Source organism: Mytilus californianus, unplaced genomic scaffold (genome assembly GCF_021869535.1).
Source record: "Mytilus californianus isolate M0D057914Y unplaced genomic scaffold, xbMytCali1.0.p SCAF_9, whole genome shotgun sequence".
NCBI classification, from domain to species: domain Eukaryota; kingdom Metazoa; phylum Mollusca; class Bivalvia; order Mytilida; family Mytilidae; genus Mytilus; species Mytilus californianus.
The window spans coordinates 59,304,522-59,318,706 of record NW_026262745.1 but is presented as its reverse complement, the minus strand read 5'-3'; the positions used below and the strand labels follow the sequence as shown (position 1 = coordinate 59,318,706).

The window sequence follows — 14,185 nt, the reverse complement described above, 5'->3', positions numbered from 1 at the left end:
ATAAATAAATCCTGTGAACAGCAAACAATTATGAGCAAGAAAAGATCTACTAATAAGTCAACATTGGCTGAAATTGTCAGTGGACTCCAAGGATAGAATGAAATTAACTTAAAAAAATAGATTGAAAAATACAATTAGGAAATGACCATCTTGAGCTACGCATTGATAACACATACTCACTGCAAAATCCAGTTATGTTTTTAATTTTCTAAAACATAAAATGCATTTGAATTCTATTTATCTAGGGCATGCTATGCCTTAAAACTTTTTCAGAAACACAGGTTTGTTTGTACTCAGAGTAAATTTTGAGGTGAAACCATGAACCTTAATACTTCACTTGTTACTGAATAGATTGGTAAACACGTGTTATTTTTGTATGAGTTACAAATATAAAATTATTGAAGTTATCACCCTTGAATATGTTCATTTGTAAAAATTTTAAATATTAAAGAATTAAAATATTTTAAATTCAATTAAACTCAAAAATTCTGTAGAAAGATCAATAATCAACATAATATGAAAGAAAAATAAATTCATTTCATGTATAACAAGTTTAAATGCAAGAAATATTTTTTTCAAATACCACAACTTACATTATTTCTTTTGAGATAAGACGTATCAATTTATTAAAAGCTAATTTGTACCCTAACCTAATGACGGTACCTGAAGGTCGGGGTTATCAAGAGAAAAAAACCTTTCCAAAATACTGGTAGGCAGTGTTGTCCTCCAATACTGCCATAGCCATGCATTACACCACTAGTGTAAATTATTGTGGGCTCGAAGTAGCTCAGAAGTATTAATTTGGAAAGGCAATATTCTCACTCTCTTGTTCTCTTTTTAACTTTCCCTCTTTCTCTCTTATTTCTTTTTCTTTCTCTCTTTCCCTTTCCTTTGCTTATTCAGTCGCTTGTATTCTAAAGCACTTCCACAATGTGTAAGAGCGAGAGAAAGGGAATCAGCGGAAGTGAGTGAAAGAAGATGATTGAGCGTGGGTAAGAGGGAGAGAAGAAGAGCGCGAGAGCTAGAGCTAGTGAGCTTGAGTGAGAGAGTAGGAGAGGGAGAGGTGAGATAGAAAGAATGAGTGAGGAAGAGTCATAGTGAAAGAAAGAAAGAGCGAGAGAAGATTGAGAGTGGGAGAGGAAGAGCAAGTGAAAGAGGAATAACGTGGGAGAGGGAGAGAAGTAGAGCAAGTGTGAAAGCGGGAGGAAGAGTGAACGGGGGAGAGAAGACCGAGAGTGAGGAAGAGTGACGTTGACAGTGCAGTGAGAGAGTGAGAGGAAGAGCGAAAGTGAGCAAGAGAAGAAGACCGAGTGACTGAGAACAAACATAGAGAGCGAGAGAAAGACAGAGGGAGTTAAAAAAGGGAGCAAACGATTGGAAAAAGTGAGCGAGAGTAATAGATAAATATAGGGCGTTCGACTGAAAGAGATGGAGAAAGCGGGCGAACTTGAGAAAGACAGTAAGTAAGATAAAAAGATCGAGGAAGAGAGCGAGCGAGAAAAAAGACAGTGAGCGAAAAAGAGCCGAGAATAATAAAGAGTGAGAGAGAGTAAATGGAAGACAGTGACAGAAATCGAAGTACAGAAGGGGGATGTAATGGAATGGGTGAGAGCATAGTAAGAGAAAGAAAACGGGAGACAGCTAAGTCGTGTGAGAGATAAGTAAAAAAGGAGAGAACATGTGAAAGACAGAAGAAAATTGAGGGAGAGAGCAAGAATGAGTTTTCACATCATACAACTATATACATACATGTAATATCATACCCTAGAATTTAGATTACCTACGTCTTTGCTTCGGAAGAAGAGCAATGTCGTAGTTCATAATCTTGATATCAATTCTTTTTCTCAAATTTCTTTTACTGAGCCACAAAAAAAGAGTATACAAATGATAGGATATTTTGAAAATATAACATTTTTACAGTTGTGGCCAAAGAAACGGTTTAACATTAATTGCATTTATATTGATTAATAGAACATTTTATGCATTATGTTCGTCTACCCCTGTCTTTATCGGAGAAAACCAAATATATTAAAGTTTTAAGATGTTTCATGGGAGACCTTTATCAGGGAAAACATTTACGAAACAGAAAATATATAGTTAAAGACAAAAATTCTGATAGTTTTAGGTTAACGGATTTTTAAAACAGGACCTCACCGATTTGAATTCATTTATTGTAGTAATGAGGTACATGCATGACCATCGTTTTATCGATTCCTTATCAAAATTCGTCTTTTGAATACTAGTAAGGAACAAAACCTTCTTGGAGCAATATTCCTTTAGATAACGGATGCTTTATATCTTAAATATAACTATGTATATAAGAGCTTTGAAGTTTTTTCAACGCTTGCGAAATTAACTTGTTACCAAAGTGTATAAAAAAGGAAACAGAAAAAATTCCACAATTTACGCAAGTATTTAACGTTCCTTGCTACCCTTAATAGACCTTATCGCTATTAGACTGGTTCTCCTGTCTAGATAAATGTGCATATTACATATTTCATATATAGAACAAGGTGATTATACATAGCGGGATCCCAGTCTATTATCGCTATTTGGGAATCTGCAACACTTGACCCGAGAATCTGCGACACTTGAACTATTGACGTCATACAACAATCACTTTTCCTTTGTGGCGTCAGACATTTTCAATTTTACGGGAACTGTTGGGATGTCCAGTAATGGCGTACAAATAGCGATAAGGTGTATACATATCTTTTACTAACAATTTTGTCTGACGTTATAATAACATAAAACAATATATAAAATGTTATTTCTCCTAGTCCTTAGATTTGAGCTGTCGGTATCTTGTTCACTAGCTATTACCGATTTTCGCCTGATATACAATATAACATTTATTTTGGGGGTATGAACATCATTTCACTATTTAAAATTTTAAGCAAGAATGCATTGTTCCTTTGGCTTTCCTAATTAAAAATTTCTTCATGGCGCAAGATCATAATATGATATGAAGTAGATGTACGAAATCTATTTTTAAGTACGACCCATTCGGCACATCTCGGCAGATATAACATAGGGTATCGGAAACTGCCTAGCTTTGCCGATTGAAATACTACCGACGTAGACTGGTTCCCTGTCCTTTGTCTGTTTGGCTCCGACATATTTTTGAGATACCCGTATGTTGCAAGGTAGAGGACCAGCCTACTACCAACGATGTTAGAGTGCAAGACGAGTGGTTTGATATCTGCAGGTATAGATCACTTTGAGAGGGGTTTCAGTAACTACTAGCATTCTTTTATATGATACCATTTAAGTTTCATTTTCTTTGAACATGTGATTTTGTTATTCGTTAAACAGTAATTATTATATAAATCAGTGCTTTTGGTGTTCTAATTTTTCCTGTTTGATCTTTAATGCACCTTTTGTTAGTCCAAAAAGTGAGGTATTGAGATCTCGAAAAAAAAGTCAAATCCCACAAGATTACTCCGCCAGTGGGTGTCTATCGTTATTTCGGGAATTTTGAGTTGGTAGTAAATACAATCGGGGATATTCCTTGTTATATTTATTCAGAACTGTTTTAGCCCTAACCGTTTTTGACGGAACTGCCGTCTGGCGTACCAAGTCTAGTCTAATGAGTCATTAAGTCTTCATTAGCCTAATGCATCATAAAGACTTAATGAAGACTTAATGACCCATTAGGCTAATGTCACGTTCGAGTAAAGACTTGTCAGGCTGTAGTGGTCATCATTTCTTTTAACTTTGTTTTATAATTTATTGACCTAAACTCACATTTCATTTTTATTTATATTTCTTGCTTTTAATGCTGAACAATGCAAACAATGAGATAAATACATCTTTAGTGGGGCTGCAAAATTACTTCAAAAAGATTTATCTAGTTTAGTACAATGGGAAGAGGACTGGCAAATGAATTTTAATCCTGAGAAGTGTTATGTTATTCATATTTCTAAAAAAAGTAAACCTTCCACTTTTGATTATATATTGCACAATCATGTTTTAGAAGCAGTAAAAGACAGTAAATATTTAGGCGTAACTATAAGCCATGATCTTGATTGGGGAACACATATAAACAATATTACCTGTAAGGCAAATAAAACCTTAGGTTTTCTTCGTAGGAACTTAAAAAACTGCACACGTAAGGTTAAAAACCTTACGTACACATCACTTGTCCGTCCAGTCGTCGAATACTCTTCCCCTGTATGGGATCCGTACAAAAAGCAACACATCACTCAGGTTGAGCAGGTACAGCGTAAGGCAGCCAGGTTTGTCTTCAATGATTATAAAGACAGATCACCTGGAGCAGTTTCAAATTTAATTAAATCATTAGAATGGGAAAATTTAGAAATAAGAAGGAAAAAAGCTAGATTAACTATGCTATATAAAATAAATTGGGGGTTAGTGGAAGTTCCTAAGGACAATTTAACAATATCTGATAGACGTACTAGGGGGAAACATAAATTTAGGCAAATATCAACAAATAAAGATTTCTATAAATTTTCTTTTTATCCTCGCACTATTTCGGACTGGAACTCACTACCTGAAGTAATAGGTATGTCTGACACCCTGGAATCCTTCAAAAGTGGCATATCCACTCTAACATTTGAAGGATCCACAACAACTTATTAAACTACAAAGCCACTGTACATAATGTATATATGTTATTGTTAATGATTTTTCTTTGTCATATTATTTTTAAATTAAGTCCATATGTACATAGCACACAAGTTCCGGGAAGTTTTACACTCCTACCTAGGAGTCTACTCCCGTATTCGGAAGAAGAAGAAGCAAAAGTACAATATACATGCGCGGATTTTTTTTAGCAAAACATGCAATCTACAAAATAGCCTTTGTCTTAGATACTAGTACATGATTTTTTAGTAGTCGTTATTTAATTGGACTACCTTTCAGTAACTTCGGGTACTCTCAGATCGGTACTTTCTGTCTTTAGTATTTTTGTTAGCTGTTCGTTTTTCTTTGTATCGATTTAATAAGTCAAACCTATTTCAACTGATTTGTATAGCTTTTTCTTATGTTAATTTTATGCAGTTACACCACTGCCTCAAGTTAGGGTGAGGGTTTGGCGGTCAAAACATGTTAACCCCGTCACATTCTATATATGTCTATCCAAAGTCAGGAGCCTGTAGTTGAGTGGTTGTCATTTTTTGATCTATCATATATAATATTTTTTTTTACATAAATCAGGCCGTTGAAATTTGAGATGTTGTACAATTTGTTATTTCGTGGCCTTTTATAGCTTGCTATGCGGTATGTGATTTTGTTGAAAGGCCCTACGGCGTCCTGTAGATGCTAATTTCTACGCCCACTTATCCTCTCATTGTCTCATTGCCTCATTGGCAATCATACCACATATCCTTATTTATATTTTATAGTTATCTTGTATGACATACAATGATAAAATTTTGACGGAACACTCTTAAGCTGAGCATGACGCAAACTGTGTATCCTTTGTCTGTATTGGACGAACGGACAGAGTGAAGTTGCTAAAATACCAAATCTCGCCGCTGGTGATGTAGGTGTAGGCAATGTAGGTAAAATTAAGTGAGTAGTTTTTGTGTTTCATCCAGGAGAGTTGAGGATTGACAAATGGTTGTGTGACTAGGCAGACAGAAGAAAAACCTAATAATTCTTCAAGAAACGCATTCATCATAAACCTTCTGATAAAACGGGGAAAACCAAATATTGTTACTCCTTAAGAGTTTTTTTTGTGCTAAAAATGTTGAAAAAATATATAGAATGTGTACTAGTAAATGAGGAACACAAAATTTCAAATACCCAATCCCATCGCTTAAAACATATCTTGCATTTTCAGGAATACAGAATATTAGGAATACCAATCACGACGAACATAACGAAAAAATATTTTATTTTTTTGTAAGTTGCTAATTTTGACTCTCACATTCATCAACCTGAAAAAAAAAAAATGCAAAATTGAAATATATTTACTTGTTAAATCCCGTAGCAAATTTGATTTCATTCGATTTGATTTTAAATTCGAGATATAAATACAATGGGGTTTTTCATTTTCGTTTTAATAGTATCTTGAACTATAAATACTTATCCAAGTAAAAAGTTGTTCGGCAAACTCATTACGATATGTTACTTATAACTTTTAGATCATATAGCTCTAGACGTGTCTATGTATCTATACATCCCTGGCGTTTTGGTGTTACCGATCTTGATGAAAGTAAATCAAGAAAAGCGCTTCGGACGCACGAAATTATTAAAGTAATATTTTCAATTAAAAGATCAGTTATCATCGTTTTAAACTCCTTTTCTTGATAAAAAAAAAACCTCAAAAGTTACAATGTTATGCACGTTCGTGCACCCTTAATATGAACAACGTTATGTGCAGTTAAAATCATATTAGCTCTTATTTTTACAAATATGAATATATGAATCTAAATCAAGGGTCCGTGACCGGTACATAAAATTAATTTCTATTTATGGACAGAATTTGACGTAATTGCTCTATAACAATGCAATGTGACATATTTCGCAGGCGGAAAAAGAAATTATTTTTTCAAAGATCAAGAAGTCCATCTTTATGAATAGTATTTTTCGGTTGTTTGGTCAATTTTTATGTTCCTTTTAAGTTTAATGATCTAAGAGTTCCTCTTTTAATGTCCGTTTCTGTGTTCATTTTTTTTGTTGGTAAAACGGTTACTGTTCTAATCTCATTCTATATATTTGTATCAATACTGTACCTTTCAGATCGTCACAACTGTAATTGCATTTACTTTTCCAAATACTGGCGGGCCTATTGGAAGCTCATGCGTGCCATCTTTGTTAATTTTCATGACACCACTAAAGAAACAATAATAAAATATGATGCAGATGTACACATGATAGGAAGAGATCACGTGACAGTACCAAACTAAGTCAATGAATGTCATACACAAGGACAAAGGAAAAAGACGTGACCATTATCTTACAAAATACATCAGAAAAAAAAATCGAACAGAAGAACCCACCAAAAAAAAATTGATGGAGAAAACGATAGAGATAGCTTCAGCCTTGGATACACAGTTTATTATCCTTAGTTGTTATCAAAACTAGATGAGGATGATGAAGTGGAGGAGGAGGAGAAGGAGGAAGAGGAGTATGCAGGACTGTAGCTACGACAGTGTCTCATATATCAAGTTCCATTATATTAAGGCGACTACAGTTTAACGATGTTCAATAAGTTTATTAGACAGTCATGATGGCTTCTGTAAAGCATTGCTTGATTAATTTTTTGGTGGTAAAGTCCACTTTAAGCACATTTGGCTACATAATGGCCCCAAGTTTGTATTTAAGGAAGAAGGCGGAACCCCCGACCTTCGACAGTAACATCGGAGTCGAATGCACAGTCGGAAGGGGCACGATCTCTCAACCTCATTCATATCAGTGTTGACAGACTAGTGACCAATTAAGATGAACAACTTAGGCCAATCGGTTTTCGAGAAATTGCTTCCGATAAAAATCTTAACATAATATAAAAATAATTGCATTGAGTCATACACTCTAAAACTTTAAAATTCATAGCGAAAAACAGTCAGTTTATTGTATATGTATAGACTGTAAATATTACCGATCTTCATTATTTTATGTAGAAAATTATGTTTCCTTGATGATTTTATAAATTATAAGTTACGACCTGCAAGTATTGCTTTGCGTGATAACGTGCAATTTCTAGTATTTTTTTCTAATTTTTCTCACACCTCAATAAAAGTATTGATAGTTGCAATTCCTATATGTTTTATTTGTTTTATGATAAACCTCAATACATGTTTTACTTTAGAAATATTGTATGCTCTCAAATCAATGTCTGTGATGTTCACTATTTAACGGCGGACAAATATCGATAAGAGGAGGTCTAGATGGGGTTTACAGAATAGGGAATAATGGGTCAAACATATTACGCATAGAGAATAACGAGCAAAAATTATAAAGCAAAGAGAATAATAGGCAAAAGAAAGAATAGAGAAAAATGATATAAAAAAAAAGAATAAAGAAATGAAAGTCCCCCCAATCCAGACCCTCACAAGGTGTATTGATTACGGTTTCAGTAGAAAAAAAAACTTACTCTTTGTTCCAATCTGAGAAATATATGTATGTACCATCGACATCTATACCATAGAAATGTGCACCAGCGTCTTCAAACACAACCTTTCTTTGTGATCCGTCTGTGTTCATAGATTCTATTTTGTTTGTTCCAGCATCACAGAAAATAAGTTTTCCCGCTAAAATTTGAAAAAGAAATTCCGAAACATGCAAAGGAATGAGAAAATAATATTATCAGTGGCGGATCCAGAACTTTTCATAAGGGGGCCCGCTCCAGTCATGCTTCAATGATTCCCTATATAATCAACCAAATTTTTCCCACGAAAGGGGGGCCCGGGCCCCCCAGGCCCCCCCCCCCTGAATCCGCCTATGATTATTTAAAGTAATACTTTATATTATATTGTCTTACAGAAACAAATTAAATCATCGTGGTATATGACGTTCTCTAATGAAATTTTACAAAACAGTCAAATTTTATATATTGTATTTAAAAGTGTCATCAGCAGTAATGTATATCAGGATTACATTTTGATTTATGGAATATTTGTGAAATTATTGATTAATATTTCAAATAAATTACATAAACTCTTTACTTGTGGATGCTATTGGCGTTTTTCGTGTAGCTGTGTTTCTGTTGGCTTGGTATATCGTCAACATCTCTTTTTATTCATATAAAGACGTAGCTGAATGCATTTATAAGAGAAATATAGATGGAGAATCACGTATAAGGTTAAAGACACACGAACAACATCCTCTAAACCTACTTGAAGTATCCAACACAATTCCATTAGGATATTTCAATGTATCATTAGCAAGAACCATTCTGCCAGTACCGTCATAGTTCACTTTTTCAATCTTAGGACTAGAGCCCCAATCAGTCCAGTAGATCACCCTGAAAATAAAAAATTCTCATATATTTGTTGCTTGCGAATAGATATAAGAAGATGTGGTATGAGTGCCAATGAGACAACTCTCCATCCAAGTCAAAATTTATAAAAGTAAACCATTATAGGTCAAAGTACGGTCTTCAACACGGAGCCTTGGCTCACACCGAACAGTAAGCTATAAAGAGCCCCAAAAATTACAAGTGTAAAACCATTCAAACGGGAAAACCAACGGTCTAATCTATATAAAAAACGAGAAACGAGAAACACTTATGAACCACATCAACAAACGACGACTACTGAACATCAGATTCCTGACTTAGGACAGGTGCAAACAATTGCAGCGGGCTTAAACGTTTTAATGGTACCAACCCTTCACCCTTTTTCTGAAACAAAAGTCTTTTTGTTTGGATTCATCTTCATCAGGAACGCGCAAACTCTCAAAAAATTGAAATCTAAGAATGTAGAACTACTTGAATACTTCAGAAGCTATATAACAGAAAGGGACCTTATCATAGAAACAGAACAGCCATCTAAGGTTAATTTTGCTGGAAAAAATTGAAATTATAATTATTGTTATGTATATATATATATAGATTACTTTTTTAGTTTTGAGTGAGTTTTGTAAGTCTACTCAGTGCATACCCTCAAATGAGGGTCTGGATTGGGGTCTCTCATGTCTGAATTCGTTAATATTTTGATCATTTTTCTCAATTTTTTATTTTTTTTGGCCTATTTTTTTGAAGTATTGGACCATTATTCTCTATGTTGTAAACCCCATCCTCATTAGGCGTAGTTTGTTTCCCACAAAAAGATCAGTCTACAATATGATAAGATGAGAATAATTCACATAAGGTGAGGCATGCGTCCCATACAAGAAAGCAACTAACGTCTTTTGGTCAGTCACGTAATTGTGTAAAAACAAAGTATATAGGATGTTAGCTTCGGGTTTTAAATAAACATTTGTATGATTTTGAAATATTTTATCAAAGAATAGAGTACAAGAAATTACATAAAGTATTTTATTTGGTGCAAACGTAATGTCTCTGGATTTTTCATTGCAAATATGTGAAGATATTTCCCCGTAGACGTTTGACGTTTTAAGTTAAACAAAGGGGCAAAACACGAAGATATTTGCAGGATTTAGATGCTGGACAATATTTTGAATCCCTTACTCAAGAAAATTCCCATGAAGTAGCAAAATTTAACGAAAAGTTGAAAATGTGAACATAAATCAAACTTGAAACAATTGTTTCTCTTACTGGTTTTGTGTATCAAGTGTGATACCACGTGGGTTGTGAACATCTGTCGTTGTTACATTTGTCAGAGTGAGGCTACCAAGGTCAAGGTAAGCTACAAGTTCATTACCATAATCAGTATAATACAAACGTTGCCTGGTAGAATCAACAGCAATACCGTCTGGAGTGGCAGCTAGAAAAAGTATATAACTAGTTGGAAATAATCAGTTTTATAATATAGACATTAAGGTGGTATCTAACACTACAGGGAGATAACTCTGTAAAAATCAGCTAAACGTTTTAATCACGTTGTATTGTTAAGGAAATATTAAGCTTCTCAATGATTAAAATTAGTGTTTGTCAAACTGCTATATAACCAATGAAATTTTTCTGATAAAGTGGTTGGTTCAAACTTTTTGAAATTTTTATATTTTTGTCAAAGGGTCAAAGTAAACATTTTATCAAAATTTTATGAAAATTAAACGAGCCAAATTAATATTAGTCGAGGTGTTGGGTACCACCTTAAGAAAATAAGATGAATGAAATGTGATACGTTACCTCATTAGCTCATAGCATGGAAGAAAAGTGATAATTATGCAAAGGTTGACCAAATGCAGCAGACAGGTTGGAAATAACATTGCTCTATGTAATTATTGATTTAAAGGTTTTTTTTTATGAATATATTTTTTATAGTGTAAGTTATGATTCGTTCGAGTGTTAAAATAATGAAAATGTTATCATTTTCTTAATCATTTGTTTTACGATTAAATAATTAACACTTTTTATAATGATATCCAATTTACAAATAGTAACTAAGTATATTATATTAAGTGTGTATGCGCAATTGGGGTCCGCGATGCTTTATCTTTAGTTTTCCATCTTGTAGTCTTTTTTTTTTGCCATGGGGTTGTCAGTTTGTCTTCGATTTATAAGTCTTAATATCGCTTTCGTACCGTCTGCCTCTCTTTTGTAATACCAAAGAAGTATACTTTTATGTCTGTCACAAACGACATTCCCTATCAAATCTTAGTAATCGTGCGTGTTTGCTTGTTATCAATACATTGCAACTGCGAAAAATATGTGTGATCATTAATATTGTTTTTTACCACTTCAAAGTAAAAAATTCGTTTGAGTGTGAGGTACTATTATCTAGTATGTCGTGAGCTCTATGCTATATCTTGATCATTTTTTTTTGTCGTTACAAAATTATACATGTAGTGGCAATAGGATTTTTTGCAAGCGACATACGAACAGAGAAGGGTTTGTAAATGTAATGTATTGCAGGTTTTTCCGTAACATGATTCCCGGGTATGTTATTTTGAACTATTGATTGATTGTTGACGTTTAACTCAACTTTTACCATTATTGGCTATATTGTAGCAGTTAGTTTTTACTGTTGGAGTTAGCAAGCGTACCACGAGAGAACAACTGAACGACGGAAGGGAAGTGGACAATTCTATTCAATTTAAATTGGAGTAGAACGCACCTGCCATGTGCGAGGTTCGAACTTTTATCCTCATTGTTGACTAATCTTATTCCTATATTGCATTAAATGACTGTACCAACACCGTATTTGTTGACACAAAAGTCTGAAATTGTATCGCTGTGTGTGGGCTTTGCTGCAAATGAAATTAAGCAATTGATGTTGCAATTACACTTAAAACCAACCACAAAACCACGCGTATAGTTGAGAGACGTACCAACATTTTGCACGTTTCGCATACAATGATATACTATTCTTGGCAATTCAGTAGGAAATTATGTTAAATCAATAATTCCAGCAATGACTTTATAATATCACTCACCATAACTCAACTGTTTAAGAACCTTCATTCCAGTACCGTCCAAGTTTGTGCTTCTTAACTGTGACAGTTTGACGTCTGAATAAAACACTTTGCGTGTCTTTGTGTCGAAGTCAATTGCCACGGGATTGAAAATGTTTTGATTTGGAATGGCGGAATAACTTCCGGTTTCCATATCCATTCGGTATATCTCTTGCATATATCCGTCAGCCGATAAAATGAAATTATTCAATGCGTTTGGATCTATTAATATAAGATTTACATTAAAAACAACAAATTTAAAAAACATACGCCGGTTATATAAAATAGTAAATATAAATAATGGAAAAACCCAATTAAATGTTTACAAAATGCAATAATTATTCATTTGTAATTTACGAATACGTTATTGTCTTTTATTCTTTTTTTTCTAGTCACCAGATTTCTGTCACATTGACGTATATACAAAATAATATATTGATCAAGAAAGTATTAAGATAGAGATATTTGTAGACTTTGTTTCGCGTATGTTATAAAGTAGAAACAGTACATAATTATGGTAAGACTTTTAATTCGATAGATTTACTCATATGCAGTTAAAGCACTTGAAAACATGGCTCAACTCTCACTATAACGTCAATTTACAGTCTAACTTGCCCTTGATTTCTCAGTGAAATAAAAACCGATAATTTCACATGTGAAATAAATGCGATTATTTCATTCCTTATGTTATGTTTTGAGTCTAAAAATTTTTTCGCATAAAGCACGAACATTTTTTTTTTAGTTTTTCGACGCTATCAATCAAATTATTTTCAAAAAAATTAAAAACTATAAAGTATGGGTAAAATCAGGATTCAGAATATTGTGTTTGTCATCTGCTTGACCACAATATTTTTTTTCAGCAAATTGTGGATCAGAATATTTTTTTAGGAAAAAAACATAACCCCCATCCTTGAAGTTGAATGGTAGTTCCCTTATTAAGGTTTATACATACCATATTGACATTTAACACCAGCGTCTTCGTTGTGGTCACAGTCATGTAGTGCCCATCCTTGTGGAAGCTGACATTGTGCGATATGTGTTTCAGTACCTTTGCAATTAACTTCATCCAAATAGATTGGCACATCATTGTCGGATCCATAAGTTGCATTACCAAAGGCAATGGCATTTTGACTAGGCAAAAAAGGAATATTGGGATTACTTATACTTTAGTTACATACTAGTGTTATTTTTAATACAAATTTGATCTTGGAACAATTGTAAGATTTCATTTAGGATGTTCCCTACTCTATTTCAAAATAAGAAGCTCTTTAAAAGAATGTTTTAAATTAATGGTAACTATACATATAACAGAAATAAAAAAAAAAGCAGAAACAATGCAAGGTTCTAGTCCTTGTGATTGAGATATGAGCCATTAAAAATTTGACTGGAAAAATGATTCTATCTAGATGTTTCATACTACTATCATTGACACCTCTTTTCTCTCAAAAACTATGAACAAATACATGTAACTAGCATTTGATAAGATTTTTAAAAATGGATTTTTGAACTGTATGTAATAAAATCATGAAAAGAAAAGTAGGGGTTAGCGGGAAAATTTTCAATGGTAACGCATGGATAAAAACAGAGGAACCGGAGTATCTGACAAAAAGTCAAAAACAAGACAAGCAAACATCTTTAACTAGTAATTCGATCGCTCCAAACAGAGACGATACTCTCTAGTTCAGACCAAAAGATAAAGAACAAGATATACGATTGTATTTATATCTATCCTAAATCGACCTTTTTTTCAATTTAAACTTTTACAATGTATTAACAAACTAACTTTTTTCCAATGACATACAGTAGGAAGAACTTATATCAATGATGATTTTACTTTTTCACATACCCTTTGAACATCTATCTACTCCCCTCTCCCCTCCCGATAATAAAAATTTGTATGGTCGAGTCCTACATAGACAACCTCATAAGTGCATACATTCCATTTTTAAATCCATATCCTCGTTAGCGCAAAAAGTTGATAAATAGAAGTACTATATTTCATACCTGCTAAATCCCATCATAGAACATATAACGCCTGCATCAGTATTTGTCCATCCGTCATCACAAATAGTTCCCCAAACACCATTGACGTATACCTCAACAAGACCCTCGTTATGTTGCCCAGTTCCAACGAATCGAACAAACATATGGCTTTCATCGATAACTAGTGGTGCGTGTGTCGCTACGCCTTAATGAAACG

The 14,185-nt window shown here is 33.6% G+C and overlaps 1 protein-coding gene across 1 annotated transcript in view; it reads right to left on the bottom strand.

Moving 5' to 3' along the window:
- LOC127715980 (low-density lipoprotein receptor-related protein 4-like) overlaps nt 1-14,185 on the bottom strand; it is a 71,802-nt gene that overhangs the window by 23,055 nt on the left and 34,562 nt on the right. Inside the window, exons 13-19 of the mRNA XM_052222082.1 lie at nt 13,990-14,173; nt 12,938-13,116; nt 11,968-12,207; nt 10,187-10,355; nt 8,805-8,932; nt 8,063-8,219; nt 6,707-6,801 (exon numbers count right to left, since the gene is read on the bottom strand). Of these exons, the coding sequence (XP_052078042.1) occupies nt 6,707-6,801; nt 8,063-8,219; nt 8,805-8,932; nt 10,187-10,355; nt 11,968-12,207; nt 12,938-13,116; nt 13,990-14,173 (1,152 nt within the window). The remainder of the gene's footprint in view (nt 1-6,706; nt 6,802-8,062; nt 8,220-8,804; nt 8,933-10,186; nt 10,356-11,967; nt 12,208-12,937; nt 13,117-13,989; nt 14,174-14,185) is intronic.